Raw genomic sequence first — 16,112 nt, 5'->3', positions numbered from 1 at the left:
TGAGGGCAGGGGGAGAAGGTTGTGACAGAGGATGAGAGGATTGGATTTCATCAATGGAAATGAGTTTGACCAAACTCTGGGAGACAGTGAAGGACAGGGAAGCGTGGCATGCTGCAGTCCATGGGGTTGCAAAGAGATGGATATTGACTTAGGGACTGAATGACAACAACAGAGATACAAAGTAAATAAATGACATGTGTGAATCTGAGAAACATGATCCTAAATGAGAGAATGCAGGCACAAAAGAGCACACTCTGTGTGATTCCATTCTCATGAAATTTAAGAACAGGAAAGAGCAATCTGCCTGCGGTGAAAGAAGTCATACAGAGGCTTCCCATGGTGTGTGGGAACTGACTTGAAAAGAAGCACAAGGGAATTTTTCTGGGGCGATGGAAATGTTCTTTGTCTTGGCTGGGGTGGTGGCTACTCGCATGCGCACTTTCATTAAAGTTCATCACAGACTACCCTTCATGTGTGTGCATCTCAGCGCACAGTTAGGGAGACATGGATGTGTGCTTAGGGTGTGTGGTTATCACAGATGCCTGGAGGCAGAGAGAACAGTTTGCCTCCCGGAGGTACTACACAGTGGTTCCTCAGTATTCTCACGGGATTGGTTCCAAGACCCTGCTCCACAAGGATACCAAAGTCTGCTGTTGATTTTGGTATCCTAAGTCGGTCCTCAGCATTTGTGGATGTGGGACCTGTGGACACCACCTGCCGACTGGACCAGATTTTGTTGCCATCACGTGCAGATTCTGTGTTCAGTATACCTGTTTGCTGCCACACCCCTGACAGTGATGTGCTCAATGTTCCTGAAGCTGGCTAGACCACCCCACAGATTGCGTGAACATGCAATTCCATAAAGCTACGGAAAACAGAAGTGGTTCAGTTCAGTTCAGTCGCTCAGTCGTGTCCAACTCTTTGCGACCCCACGAACCGCAGCACGCCAGGCCTCTCTGTCCATCACCAACTCCCTGAGTCCACCCAAACCCATGTCCATCGAGTCAGCGATGCCACCCAACCGTCTCATCCACTGTCGTCCTCTTCTCCTCCTGCCCTCAATCTTTCCCAGCATCAGGGTCTTTTCAAATGAGTCAGCTCTTCGCATCAGGTGACCAAAGTATTGGAGTTTCAGCTTCAACATCAGTCCTTCCAATGAACACCCAGGACTGATCTCCTTTAGGATGGACTGGCTGGATCTCCTTGCAGTCCAAGGGACTCTCAAGAGTCTTCTCCAACACCACAGTTCAAAAGCATCGATTCTTTGGCGCTCAGCTTTCTTTATAGTCCAACTCTCACATCTATACACGACCACTGGAAAAATCATAGCCTTGACTAGATGGACCTTTGTTGGCAAAGTAATGTCTCTGCTTTTTAATATGCTGTCTAAGTTGGTCATAACTTTCCTTCCAAGGAGTAAGCGTCTTTTAATTTCATGGATGCAGTCACCATCTGCAGTGATTTTGGAGCCCAACGGAAAACAGAAGTGGACTAAGCTCAGAAATCTCACAGGAGAGTGGTAGCATTTCATTTCATACGCTGAACCCTTTTTGTTTTCAAAAGAATGCAAGTAAAGATGACTAAGGCTCGGATGACCAAGCTATGGGCCATGAAATCGCACTAAAAATAGAAAATATTATTAAGAAGCATTATTATTGCTTCTAAGCAACATGCTTGCGCTCAAATGTCAAGCATTAACTTGACTGGCAAGGGAAAAGTGAGCCAGCCCTCTGTGTGTAGTTTCAGGCCTTAGGAAGCACTCCTACTCTATTAAAATTCAACAAATCCAGAGAGATGCAGTCAGCCATGCAAACATGCCCTTTAGGGCATTTTAAATGATAGCACCATTTAGCGAGTGCTCCCCAAGTGGCAGGCACCGTGCTGAGCAGTTTGCGTGAATTACTTCATTTATCCTCAGAAGAACTGTGCATCCTGACATCTACTTTGCAGGGAAACTGCAGTGCAGTGTGGTCTGCTCGCTCTTCCTGAGGCCACTTCACCCAACTAACCACTGAACAAGGGCAGCTGGGCAGTCCCTGTTTCTTAGACTGGGATCCTCCAAAGCCAACCTGGAGACAAAGACTCGGGCACCAGCAGGGCACTTGGAGGTGATCCCAGGAAAGCTGGGGGGTGTGAGGAGCTAAAGCAAAGCTGGGAAGTTTGAGTGGAGGAGCAGGTACAGGAGAGCAGCTGAGCTCATTGCTTTGCATCCCTTTGGGCAACTGGATATTTGGTGGGTATCCGTCCCCCCGAGGGGCGGTCCATCGCTCCCTCTCTGACCAGGAGGACCCTTCTAGGGGTGTCAGTCCTCAGAGACTATGGTCTGCTCCCTTTGCAGAGAAAGTCTGCAGTTAGGGGGCTCAACTTGGAGAAGGGAGTCCTTAGTTCTCACATGCTCTTATTTCAGACCCTTCCTCCAAGGTGGCTAGGCTCTTTTGCTTTTTCAATTGATATACTTTATCTAACACAACTTTTCTCAAAAATATCTCATTTCAACACGTACCATTCCCTGGAAAATTTGCCCAAAAATGTTCACAGTTGCATCATTCACAGTAGCCAAAAAGTGGAAGCACCCCAACATCCATAAGCTGGTGAGTGGATAAACACCCTGTGGCTCTTCCACAAGACGGGATGAACGCTAACCCTCACTGCAACCCAGAAAAACCCTGCCAACATCAGGCCAAGTGAAAGAAGGCAGGAGTAAAGGACCACATACTTCATGATACGACACGTCCACAACAGGCCTGTCCATGGAGACGGCAGGCAGACGAGCGGTTGCCAGGGTGAGGGGACAGGAGGAGCTGCTGGCGGCTATGGGGCTTCTTCTGGGGGCTATGGAAACACTCTGGCATCAGTGAGCAGTGATGTTGGGACAAGAGTGAATACGCTACAAACTACTGAATTTGTGCACTTGAAAATGGAGGATTTCATGCTATGTGAATTACATTTTGATAAGAAAACATGAAACAAACATTATTCACGACACATTTTATATTCCTTCTCTCCATACTCGGGCTGCAAAATTCTGTGTGTATTTTGCCTTTACAGCTCATCCGCCTCTGGATGGTGGCTGGCCTTCTGATACGTGTGGTCCTCTCCTGACGGCCCATGCATCCTGGGGGCAGCAGCAGGGCCCCTCCCTGAAACCCTTTCAGCTTCCCGTTCAGTCCTGACTTCGGCAAGGGGCTCCTGCAGCCTTCAGTCATCAAGGGAAAAGACCCCTCCTCTCCAGGGATCCCCTCCTCCCCATGGGAGCTCTGATCACGGGGTTGAGAATGCAGCGGCCCTACTCTGATGGTTATCTGCCCTCTTGGCTCCCCACTGGTAGGTGGGGGTACACAGTGGGTGCAGTGCACAGGTTAAAGTCATGTATTCCAGAATTAAGAAAAGCCCACTGTTTAATCTGCTCAAATCATATAAAAATGACAAATAATCTGATGGTTTTCAAAAGAAACAGTATTGTCATCATAAAAAAGATGCATGGAAGTTCTGTAGCTGCCATTAACTTTTATTTTACTCATAAAAGGGAAAAACAGTCTCTCTGTGTGACTGTCTCCCAGGATGCGGCAAAGGGAACGTTTTTTTTAAATGTTGTTTGGTAAACACAGACCTTCCCAGTGTATGGTGGTGGGGGGCGCGGGTTGTGCATGTCCTCTAACCTGGAGGACACAGCTGTTCCACGGCCCTTCCTCATGGGGCGGGGGCTTTTTCCTGCTCCTAAGACGGGCCCTGCAGCTCCCGTCTCTTTTATGAAAAGCCATGTTTTGCACAATACTCTTCTCTACACTGTTTCCTAATATCTAAATGGGCTTCCCTGGTGGCTCAGATGGTAAAGAATCTGCCTGCAGTGCAGGAGACCCAGGTTCGATCCCTGGGTCAGAAAGATCCCCTGGAGAGGAAAATGGCTATGCACGCCAGTATTCTTGCCTGGAGAATTCCATGGGTAACAGGGCAGCAAGACTCGGGGGCATTTCTGCACTGCCTGTCCCACCAGGACTGTCAGGAGCATTTATGGAAATGTGTGACTCAGCAAAGATGGCGGGGGTCTCTGGATAGGACAGGTCCAGAGGCCCGGCAGCTGCCTGTGAGTCTGGACACGAGGCTCCCATGTCCTCTCCCGAGGTTCTTTTTCCCGCCATTGTGTATGTGGCCTGATGACTAAAAGGCAAGTGAGGCTCCTGACAGGTCCTGACTCAGGGCTGTGTGGCCAGGACCGGTCACTGAGCCAGGGTGAAGGCTGGAGGCCGTGGGCAGCTAGTTTGGGTGGTACTGGATGGGAGGCGGAGGCTGTTTGCACAAAAGAGCCACAGAGTCAAAACTCCCACAAGCAAGCTCCAAAGGGCAGAGAGTCACACAGAAACCCTTCTGCCTTCTTCCCCTAGAGACAATCCTGAAAATACCTGATCACACTGCCAGGCCCCTGTCTTCCCTTCCTGAAGCTCATCCCTATCTCATCCACCTGCTCTTGTTTTTTTTCCTCTTTTTTCTTAAAAGGCCCCTCTTCTGATGGTGTCAAGTCACAAGTATCCTTCCCAGGGAATCCAGTCCCCAGGGTGGGGCCTCAGGGATCAGTCCTCAGTCCTTTCCTCCCTAGGGAGCTCATTAGGTCCATGGCTGCAGACCACCACCCACACTGAAGGTCCAGTGTCATGTCATCACATTCAGATCAGATGTGACAGCTTACCAGACACTGATGTCCAAGAGGTAAAACCATGTTCCCCCTACCCAGATTGACCCTCAGCTCACACTCTTCACGGGCTGCCATTTCACCCTCTTCATGTTGTTGTTGTTCAGTTGCTAAGTCGTATCCAGCTCTTTGTGACCCCCATAGACTGCAGCAGGCCAGGCTTCCCTGTCCTTCACTAGCTCCTGCAGTTTGCTCAAACTCACGTTCATTGAGTCAGTGATGCTATCTAACCATCTCATCCTCTGCTACCCTCTTCTCCTCTTGCCCTCAATCTTTCCCAGCATCAGGGTCTTTTCCAATGAGTTGACTCTTTGCATCTGGTGGCCAAAGTAGTCGAGCTTCTGGTTCAGCATCAGTCTTTCCAATGAATATTCAGGGTTGATTTCCTTTAGGATTTACTGGTTTGATCTTCTTGCAGTCCAAGGGACTCTCAGGAGTCTTCTCCAGGACCACAATGCCACCTTCTCCGTGGCTCAGGCCAGAACTCGAAGCTCCTCTGACAATTCATTCTTTTACATCCCACTTCCACCCAGCCAGGAGATAAGCATGACTCTTCCCTCAGAACATGTCAGAGTCTGGTCACTCCTCACCATCTCTGCTGCCCTCCCCATACAGGAATCAGGGCAGCAACTCCTCATGGGCCTCCGAGGCCCCCATGACCTGCACCCAGTGTCCTCAACCTCATCTCCAAATTTCTGAGCTCCAAGGAGCTGGTATGCAGAATGCATGGTGGTCAGAGGAGGTCAGTGGAGACTCCACAGGGATGGTGCCTCAGCCACCAGATGTAACCCTCTCTGGATCAGGGGTTCTCCAGAACTGACCTAGCAAAGCTAAAAAACAAGTCTCAAAGGCATCAAACTCACTTGTAAATAACTGAACTATCTGCCATGACAAAGCCCATGCTCTCTAATGGAAGAAAACAAAGTCCAGATGACCCACAACAAAACAAAAAATGCAAACATGGATATACAAAGACATGAAAGAAAATATAATTGACTATTGAAAGAAAAAAATGATAACCATGTATTATGGGGTTTAGAACATGCGTAGGAGTAAAAAGTATGACATAAAGCACAAAGAATGAGGCAGGAGAAACGGAAGCTCACTGTTTTGAGAACCTTGTATTCTTGTGGAGCGGAGTAATAGAATTAAAGGCAGACTGTGATGAGCTGATGCTACATATTGAACACCAAGAACAGCCACAAAGAGATCAAACAAAGTACAGCTCATAAGTCAAGAGTGGAGGAAAAAAATGGAATTAAGAAACGTTCAGTATCAAAAAATGTAGAAAGAGAGAAAAATATCAAAAAAGAAAAATGAGACAAATAGAAAATGAGTAACAAGAAAGTAGACTTAAACCCAACTATATGGATAATTACATTTAATGTAAATGTAATGTAATATAAATGTACAGCTTAAAAACTTTCAGCAGATTTAAACCCAACTATATGGATAACTGGGCTTCCTAGGTAGCTCAATTGGTAAACAATCTGCCTGCAATGCGGGAGACCTGGGTTCGATCGCTGGAGGAGGGCATGTCAACCCACTCCTGTATTCTTGCTTGGAGAAGTCCATGGACAGAGGAGCCTGGAGGGCTACAGTCCATATGGTCACAAAGAGTTGGACATGACTAAGCAACTAACACACACACACACACACGGATAATTACATTTAATGTAAATGGCTTAAAAACTTAACCAAAAAGCTGAAATTGCCAGAACTAATAAGAAATCCACTTCAAATATAAACACGTTAAAAGTTAAAAAGAGGGAATGGGATATAACTAGGAGTACTGAGTAAAGGAAAGCTAGAGTGGTTATAGTAACATGAGGTAAAGAAGACTTCACCGAAAAGCACCAAAGATAAAGGACAAATTTTTATAAGAGTAAAGGGGTTGATTCATCAAGAAGACACAGCAATCCTAAGGATGTACCCAATAACAGAAACAGAAAAAGCATGAAGTAAAACCCAAGAGAACTAAGAAATGAAACAACATATCCACAACAGGGCTGGATATTGCAATTCTTATCCTTCAGTAATGGACAGAACAAGTAGATAAAAAAATAAGTAAAGATACAGAAAATTTGAACTGCACACTATCAACCAACTTGAACTAACTGACATTTATAGAATCTTTCACCCAGTAACAACAGTACACATTCTTTTTAAGTGTACATGGAACAGTCACCAAGATGCACCATGAGTGGTGGTGTTAGTTGCTCAGTCGTGTCTGACTCTTTGTGACCCCATGGACTGTAGCCCGTCAGGCTTCTCTGTCCCTGGGATTCTCCAGGCAAGAATACTGGAGTGGATTGCCATTCCCTTCTCCAGAGGATCTTCCCAACCCAGGGATCAAACGCAGGTCTCCTGCTTTGCAGGCAGATTCTTTACCATCTGAGCTACAGGGAAGTTCCAACATACACATATACCTCAGTAAATCAAAAAAGACTGAAATTATATGGTCACCAAGGATTGAACAGAAATCAATACCAGGGGCTTTCCTGGTGGTCCAGTGGTTAAGAATCTATCTGCCAATGCAGGGGCAATGAGTTCCATCACTGGTCCAGGAGGATTCAACATGCCACAGGACAACTAAGTCTGCAAGCTGCAACTACTGAAGACCATGCACCTAGAACCTCTGCTCTGCAACAAGAGAAGCCACTGCAATGAGAAGTCCAGGCTGCAGCTAGAGAATAGCCCTCACACAGCAACAAAGACCCAGCACAGCCAAACACAAATAAAAAAAAAGAAATCAGTACCAGAAAGATGATTGGAAAATACCCAAATATTTGAAAATTAAATAATATACTTCTAAATAACAAATGGATCGGAAGAAGAACTACAAGGTAAATTAGAAAATATTTTAAGCTGAATAAAAATGAAAACGCAACACATCAAAATTTGTGAGATACAGCTAAAGTATGCTCTGAGGGAAATCTCTAGCTTTATGTTATTATATAAAAAAAGAAAGATCTAAAATCAATGAGCCAAGCTTCCTCCTTCAGTGGCTAGAAGAAGGAGAGCACATTAGATCTGGATCATTAGAAGGAAAGGGACTGTGTGGAAGTATTTATTTTTTATAAAATGAAACGTGTACTAAACCACAAGACCCAGCAATCATTTCAATCCCACTTACTCCAAGGGAAATAAAAATGCTATATCCCTGTAAATGCTTGTTCTTGGATACTCATAGTTGCCTTATTCATAAAAGCCCCCAACCTGAAATAACCCAGATGTCCTTCAACAGGTGAATGGATAAACAAACTGTGGACCAGCCACACCTGGAATGGTACTCACCAATAAAAAGGAAAGAATGATACACACAACACACGGACGAGTCTCAGAAACAACGTTGAGTCAAAAAGGTACATTTTATGTAATTTCTTCTCTACGAAAGTCTCAAAAAGACATATCTAACCTGTGGTTTCAGAGAGAGGGTGTGGTTGACATAGACCCGTAACAGAGGGACCGGGGTTAAGCGGGAAGAGGCAAAAGAGAACATTTTTAGGTGATAAAAATGTTCCTGGTCTTGGTTTTGGTGACAGTTAACAAGGATGGATAAAACTTTCAAAGCCTTATCAAAATATACACTTAAATAGAAGCATATTATTATGCATGTCATACAGAAATAGGAGTGATCCAAAATCCAGAAGGCAATGGGACTTTAACAAACCAATACCACTGAGTATATGAGGCATCGTGAGGGCTGGAGTTCTCTCGCATTACAGTCTGAATGGACAGCACAGGTACTGGGCCCAGGGAGACAGGAGTGGGGTGTCACCCAGAGTCTGCTAGGTTGTCAGGACAGGGCATTCTAGGGGGCTGGGCACTTGGGGGGTCGTGGAAGACACAGCATGGCTGCCTTAACAGCAGTATGTGACTTTACATTCTGTAACAGCACCGGGCTTCAATTCAACGCTTAATTCATACGTATTCAATCCAGGGGCAGCCTACAGCTTCTTGTATTTTTTTAATTTAAAAAATGATAGCAAGGCCTTACCAGAGAGTTGCTTGACGGCCACAGGTCTCACTTTGTAGGGAGTTCTGCAAGAGAGAAGGCATTTCCACTGTAAGATGCCGTCAAAGACGTCCGCACACATCTGGCCTGAGAGATAAGCACTTGGGCTGAATTAGAATTCATCAGTGAATTAGGTCTTTTTTAAAAATGAGCTTCTTTGGTGGTTCTGAGCTTCCTCATTCAGAGGAATTCTCCACACTTTAAATATATTATTAAAATGATGGACCCCCTCTGTTATGTTCATATTTGGTTAATAAAACAAGCATGTTGAATGCAGCTGGGATGGCAGAGTTGCCTTGGTCTGCCTTGACACCTGGCCGATGCAGGAGGCTCTCCCACTTCGGCTTGGTTGGAGCTCCTGGCAACAGCATCCTCCATGTGCACAAGAAATGATGGTGTCAATAACTCAGGCAAAAATGCACTGGCACCTTGGTGATGTCATCACCAGTAATCAAGAGACCCACGGGGGTGGGGAGAGGATACTGGCGATGTCACCACAGATTGAAGGTCATGGTCCCTGACATACAAAGCTGGGGGGAGATGATTAATTCAATGGAAAACAAGCAAAGAATAGGAACAGGCAATCGTTGACAACAGTTAACAAAAATAAAGAAAGGCACCTCAACAAAGAGGCTATTTTTTTAACCCAACAGTTTAGCAAAATTCTAGAACCTGATGACAAGAGAAGTACAAGGGCACAGGGAATCAAACTCTGACGGGTATTGCTGGTGGGAGTATGGACTGCCAGCACCCTGGGGAGAGCAACCGAGCTGCACAGAGCCAAATTTAAAACCCACTGTCTCATCACGTGAACCTAGGAACGAAAGTATTAACTCTTTTGATTCTCTCTTATGGCAGAGGCCCCCAACCTTTTTGGCACCAGGAACTGGTTTCATGGAAGAGTTTTCCATGGACGGGAGTGGTGAGGGGGTGACTTTGGATGATTCAAATGCATTACATTTATTGTGCACTTTACTTCTAGTATTATTATATCTGCTCCACCTCAGATCATCAGGTATTAGATCCTGGAGTTTGGGCACCCTTATCTTACGGGGGTATCTTCATATGCCACTTGTTCATTCATTCAGCACATTTTTCACTGAGTGCTCAGTGTGGTTGGGTTCTGGTGACATAACAGTGAACCAGACGGACCCAACGTTCCACGGTCAAGTACACCTTGAAAGGACGTGGCTGCTGCCTTTCGAATGGCTAAGAAATACTCAGGCCCCTCTCCACTGGGGGTGGATGATGCATCAGCTGAAATGTGGAAGGTCACGAGGTTGTTAAAAAGATGGAGACAGTGTGCAAGTACTGATGTGGAGGGATGCCCACGACATTTCATTAGGGAGATGCAGCGGGGTCACAGGCAGAGAGCCAGCTAAGCACTGGAGGAAGAAAGCACAGAGACTGGGAGGGCGCACCCCAAACGCCAAACCTGTGTGTGAGCTCAGTCACTCAGCCGTGTCTGACTCTGTGACCCCACGGACTGCAGCCCACCAGGCCCCTCTGTCCATGGGATTCTCCGGACAGGAATACTGGAGTGGGTTGCCGTGCCCTCCTCCAGGGGATCTTTCTGACCCAGGGATTGAACCCACGTCTCTTACGTCTAACCTGCATTGGTAGGTGGGTCCTTTACCACCAGCGTTAATTGGGGTCATACCTGTGGTTTAATGGTTTCCAGGCCACAGAGAAAATCGTCTGCAATTTAAAATGCTGATAAAGTATAAAAATAACAGTAGCGTGGCACTATGGTTGATGGACAGGCAACTCCATGAGGGTCTCAAATCTTGGCCTCCCCATGAGGGATTCCTCCTGGAAAAGCATGTGGAGGGGCAAGGCCCCCAGACCTCCTCATGGAAGCACCTTGCCTAGAGAAAGGGCCTCTTCCAAAGACCCCTGGAAGTTGGTTATTCGGGATGTGAGTACCTTCACTATAGAGGCTTCACAGTAATGGTATTTGGGTCCCGGCAGGTCACAGAGCACCCTCCTCAGAACCCATGCAGTGTGAAGTGTGGTCCCACCTGCTGAGCTCGTGGGGAGGGGTTGCCAAGGTAGTACCAGCAGTCTTGGTCCTCACACCAACAGGCTGAGCAGGATGACTCCATCGTCCCTGGCTACCCCAACCCGAGCAGGCGTCAGCCTTGTCAGCTTGCAGGCTCTGGGAGACAGAGTGTGCACGGAGCTGACTGGGAACCAGCTGTGGTGTGCTCCGGGCCATGTGTTGGCCCCACCCAGCAGAGGAGTGAGGGGCTAGGGTCTGCGTAACCAAGTGAGAGGGTGGAGAGCCACGGCGAGGTGACCATCACCCCCCCACAAACACCCCCTCCCCCATAAGCAGCACTGACGCTGGGGCAGTGGGGAGAGAAGGAGCCTGGCCCTTTCCCTACCTCCCCCCCCCCCATTGCTGTTTCTCTTTTCTCCCCCTCCTCCGCGGTCACAAGACTGTCTCTCCTCCCTTCCTCCCCACAGGCCTGATGCGGGTGCGGGAGGTAGTGGTGACCCAGCAGAGCAGGTGAGGGAGGTGGGTGACGGGGAGAGGCAGAGCCATGCATCCCAGCACATGCTGACCACACCTGGGCCCTGCAAAATGATACTTGGCTCCTCTATCCTTAATCCTCTTGATTCTCAACAGCAGGAATGTTCTCAGAACCAGTCATGGTGCTTCCATGATTGAATAAACTCCTGCCTCGGCCCGAAAATGAGTTGCAGCTTCATTATTTCTTCCTCAACAACAGGATCAACATAAACTACTTTCCACTTGCCTTGAACTTGTATTTGTCTTTTTCTGAAATGTAACTATGTCTTTTCAAACACGTTTAGCGGGAGCCAGGATGGGATCCAGGAGGCATTTTCCCAGCTGGCGCATGTGGTCACATATGCCACCCATGCAAGTGCTCAGCCATTTCATGCAGTGGACACTTCACGTATCACAGCTTGGCTAAAATTGGAACTAAAGGAGCGATTGTGTCACACGTGTGCTATGCCCTCCTGGCTCTTCCCTCTCTCCACATGCCCTGCCTTGCGCCCCATCTTTCCCTGAACTATTTAAGCACCTGTTTCTCTCCTTTGATGAGGGTCTTGAAGCACTAGTGGCAGAAACAGAAGGTGTTCTCAGAAGGCAACATGCCTGTCAGTGGGACACCATGGGATCCAGAATGTCCCTGGTCCAGCAAGGACCAAATGCTCGGTCCCTCTGAGCAGGATCTGAGCAAAGTTGGGAGGTGTCTACTTGTGTTTGCTGGTTTTTAGGAATCGGGTGTTTAGCAATCAGCTTTCTTACCATTTCCAAAAGAAAGAGGAAGCCACTCAGCCCACTATTTGATAAGCCCCTCTCACTTAGGTGAATATGTGCCAGGTTATTTAAATTGCTGGTCTGAAACATTTGCTGATCAATAAGGCAAGAAATATTTTGAAGAGAGAATCAGAAGGTCATGAAATTTGCCTTGAAATGAGCTGAAAAGATTAGTATAAGAGACAGGGCAACTGGGACCCTGATTTCTGATTGGTATCCAGCTGATCACCGTCAAGAGTCCTTGGAATTTGGAGAAAAGGCTGTGAAAACGCCCCATGAGAGCATGAGCTGGGCAGAAGGCAGGTGAGGTGGACCACCTGGTGCCCCCACGGAGCCCCTCTTGCGAGGTGGTTCCTGAGTCTGAGGCTGGCAGGGGTGGGGATGAGACGGGGGTCAGGCACTGACCAGGCTGGCAAGGCCGAGGGGCTGCAGGGTCTTCAGAGATGGAGGAAGCTGGAGGGACACAGCCTGATGTGACTGTCTTCTGGGAAGAAACAAAATTCATCCAGCACTTTCCAAAAAGGGAAACCCTGTGTCTGGTGGACATGACCTTCTGGTCACTGCTGGGCTAAGCCCCCTCCTGGGGCCAAGAGTAGTTTCTTAGGTTTTCCACACTTTACACCTGTGATTCTGGTGTTGCACGTTTGAATCACCTTTGTTGTTGTTTAGTCCCTCAGTCCTGTCTGACTCTTTGCGACCCCATAGACTGTACCCTGCCAGGCTCCTCTGTCCATGGGATTCTCCAGGCAAGAATACTGGAGTGGGTTGCCATTTCCTTCTCCAAAAGGTCTTCCCGACCCAGGGATCGAACCTGGGCCTCCTGCACTGTAGGTGGATTCTTGACCACTGAGCCACTGGGGAAGCCCTGGAATCACCTGGTGAGCTTTAAAAATAAATCCCTCACAAATCTGAATTTACTAGGTCCTAGTGGGGGACTGGTCATCAGCACCTTTTTGAAGATCCCTGTTGGTTTAAACTTTAGGCAGTGCTGACGGTCACTGTTCGGTTGGGCTAGATCACACTATGCATATATAAAATGGGCAGGACAGCCCAGTGGCAGCTGGAACCGTGGCACTGGGGAGCAGGAGGCAAAGGAGTAGATGGGAGGCCTGGATGGGGGCTCGGGTGTGAAACCTTGGGAATACTGCCTCTTGAGGGCTGAGAGCAAGAAAACAAACACAGACGGGGAGAAGCTGATGGAGGGGGAAGCTCCAAAAATGGAAAAGGTCCACAACCCCAAATGCAGGGAGTGGGTGAAGGCAGTAGAAGGAAATACTCAGTGGTCAGAAAAGTGATCAAGGGGGTCCCGGCCAACATCACCACCACCTGGGAACCTGCGGAATTGCCAGTTCTGGGGCCCCACCCCAGACCTAGGGAACCAGATGCAGGGGTTGGGGAACGGGAGGGAAGGGACTCTGCTTCAACCAGCTCCTGGGGAAGCACATGAGGCTGGTGGCCTGGGGGCAACGCGCAGGTCTGCAAAGAGCAAGATGTGGGGACCACAAATACCAGTTCCCAGCCTCTGTGCCATTGACCTGCAGGCAGGTGAGTCTGGGGTGGGGGGTGGGGCTAGCCCTGGGCTTGGGGACATGGAGCAGCAGCCCTGGTCTCTGCCCTCTGGGTGCTATACATCTGTCCCCGCTATGGCAGCCAAAACATTAGACTTCCCCCAGCGTCTGCTGGGGAACAAAACTACACCCCATTGACAAGGGCTGGCACAGAATAAAGTGCCAAATGAGATACGATGAAGTGACAAAACAGAATAGGCAACCTACAAACTGCTTTAACTAATTCAGGAAACATGCAGCTTTGCTCCATCAGAGACCAGATTGCACGGACAGGACACTTCCCCTCTGATGACATCATTTTATCTTGTGGACATTGGGGGTGACAGGTCACTTGTGCCTTTCCTCATGAATACAGATCTGGGTCAGGCTGGAGCTGGTGCTGCAATTTACAACAATGTTCTTGGGAGTCTTTGGGGATTCAATTAGCATTCTTCCTTCCAGGAAGCCCGGAGCCGATAATCAGAGTGTAATCAGTGCCAGAGCGCATGGGAGCAGAAACTCCTGATGATGAAATTAAAAATTCAGGAGACTGATGGACACAGCAGGAGGGGGAGGGGAGGCCTGGCAGAAGCACCCAGTGCTCAGGGCAGGACAGTACTGGCCGCCCACTACTGAGCTCAGTGGAGGTTGTTTGAACGTTCAAGGACTTTGTACCTCCTGGGGTTTGTTACTACCTCGGCTTTCTGCACTAAAGCCTGGCAGTTCTCACTGGCAGTCCTTGCTGGTGACTGGGCCCCCTGCACCCAGGCCCGAGTGATAACTGACAAGTGGCATCCGGGCACAGAGGAAGAGCAAGTGCCCATCGTTTGCTCAGCTCAGATGTGACCCTGGGTCGGGGGAAACTTTAGGGCACTTAAATCAGAGGTCCCAGGGACCGCATCCTGGAAGCCTAAATATTCCCAGACTGCCATCAGACAGCAAGGGGCCCTCCGGTGGCTGGGACATGAGCGAGTCTGCCTGGGCACGCCCCCTCCTGCAGGCTGGAGCAGCTGTGTCAGTCCACCCGGATGGCTGGGTTGACCCATGTCACTCAGAGGGGGATGCAGCGAGCGGTAGGAGCAACAGGCAGGGGTCCCCAGGGGTATCCCATGCCCAATCTCGCTCCTGCTCACAGCCTCGCATGGAACATGGTTTGGATTCTGCCTGGTCCCACTGCAAATATAAAGTGGGGACCGCCTGGGACTCCGGCTGCTGGGCAGAGGGCCGGGCGCAAGTGGGAGGCTGTGCTCAGTCTTCGTCTTCCCTCTGGCCACAAGCGGCCGGGATGTTTAACTGATGTTCACAGATGTGTTTACTGCCCGAGCCTCTACCTCTCCGGCCTCTCCTCGTTCTGTTCCTCCAGCCCCCAGGCTTCCTCCCCACACTGGGCAGAGTAGCCGGTGGGCAGCACTCGACAACTCCGGGGTCAACGCCCAGTGTCACCAGGGGCTCTGGTCTGGGACTCTCCTGCTCTGATGGACAGGGGCCGGCTCTGCTGCTGTCACTTAGTCCTCGGCTTCCCCATCTGTAATTACCCCCTTGGAGGGCTCCTGTGGACCCTTGGCAAGGTCCCCAGCCACGCTTAGAGCTGCCACTTTCCTGGAAAGTGACAAGTTCTGCACAGTAACTGGCAGCCTCCTACCCAGACTCTCCCATCTCTGGTTTAAACACGGATTTCCCTGCATCCCTGCATCCTGCATGGGAGACCCCGCCGTGCCTGCAGAAAGCTGTCAGACATGGTGAGAAAGAGCTGATGAAGCCTGCCAGCCACTTACCGTTCTGAATTGGCAGGCATGGTGGGGTCGATGGAGACCATGGCATCATCCGTGGTCAGAAGGGAGATGGTGGTGTTCCTGGAAGACAGGAGAAGCCATGTTTTCACCCCGATGTTGTCTCCTGGGTGCACACTTGAATCTGGGCCTCCCTTGAGGTAGGAACCTGAGCACCAGGAGGTTCTGCCCAAGGGGCTCTGAGTGGTCGGCCCCAAGACTCTGGCCTTCAGCTTGGTAAAAAGTTAAGGGTTGCACGTGCAGTTCTAAGTGCTTGGCAGATGTGTAAATCATTTGAAATAGGAATTGGAGAGAGTCTAATTTGTTGAGTTGGGAGGCTCAATAAAACTGTGGTAAAGTAGAAATGAACATTTATATCAGCCGGTGATGAATTCAGGGTTTGCTTTTCCCTTTCATTTCCTGGGGGAGTCTGTCTAAACAGGCAAAAAGCTCTCCTACTAAACAGTTTTAAGAGGGTAAGTTGAATCTTCCTCTAATCTCCATTTCTGGGGGGGCCTCTCACCCAAGCTGTTGGCTTAATCACATGACTTCACTCTGGTTTTCAGTTGTGTATTTTTAAAATCTGTGCCATGGTGGTGACACCTGAATCCCAGGGTTGTTCTAAAAAGGAATATATATTTATTTCTTAGCACACTGCTTATCAAAAGATGTCCCAAACTGTGGGCCATTTCTTGCTGTTCCAAGCTGCCACTTGCTGTAATTTCAGGCATGTAACCTATTGCCTGACTGTCCTTTTCTCACCTGACTCTGAAAGGTCCTGACTGTCCTCCCTTCTCAC

At 48.8% G+C, this 16,112-nt stretch overlaps 1 protein-coding gene across 3 annotated transcripts in view; it reads right to left on the bottom strand.

The window, feature by feature from the left end:
- The window catches only part of PDE9A (phosphodiesterase 9A), a 106,697-nt gene that overhangs the window by 59,264 nt on the left and 31,321 nt on the right, over positions 1 to 16,112 (bottom strand). For 2 of the 3 annotated variants that reach the window (XM_081574233.1, XM_081574234.1), the window contains exons 3-4: positions 15,320 to 15,397; positions 8,688 to 8,731 (exon numbers count right to left, since the gene is read on the bottom strand). In XM_081574233.1, coding sequence (XP_081430359.1) covers positions 8,688 to 8,731; positions 15,320 to 15,397 — 122 coding nt within the window. The remainder of the gene's footprint in view (positions 1 to 8,687; positions 8,732 to 15,319; positions 15,398 to 16,112) is intronic. The other variant, XM_081574235.1, reaches the window with a different exon arrangement.

The sequence above is a fragment of the Giraffa tippelskirchi genome, chromosome 2 (assembly GCF_054371585.1).
Source record: "Giraffa tippelskirchi isolate mGirTip1 chromosome 2, T2T-mGirTip1v1.2.pri, whole genome shotgun sequence".
Taxonomy (NCBI): Eukaryota; Metazoa; Chordata; class Mammalia; order Artiodactyla; family Giraffidae; genus Giraffa; species Giraffa tippelskirchi.
This window is presented reverse-complemented; position numbering and strand designations above follow the sequence as displayed.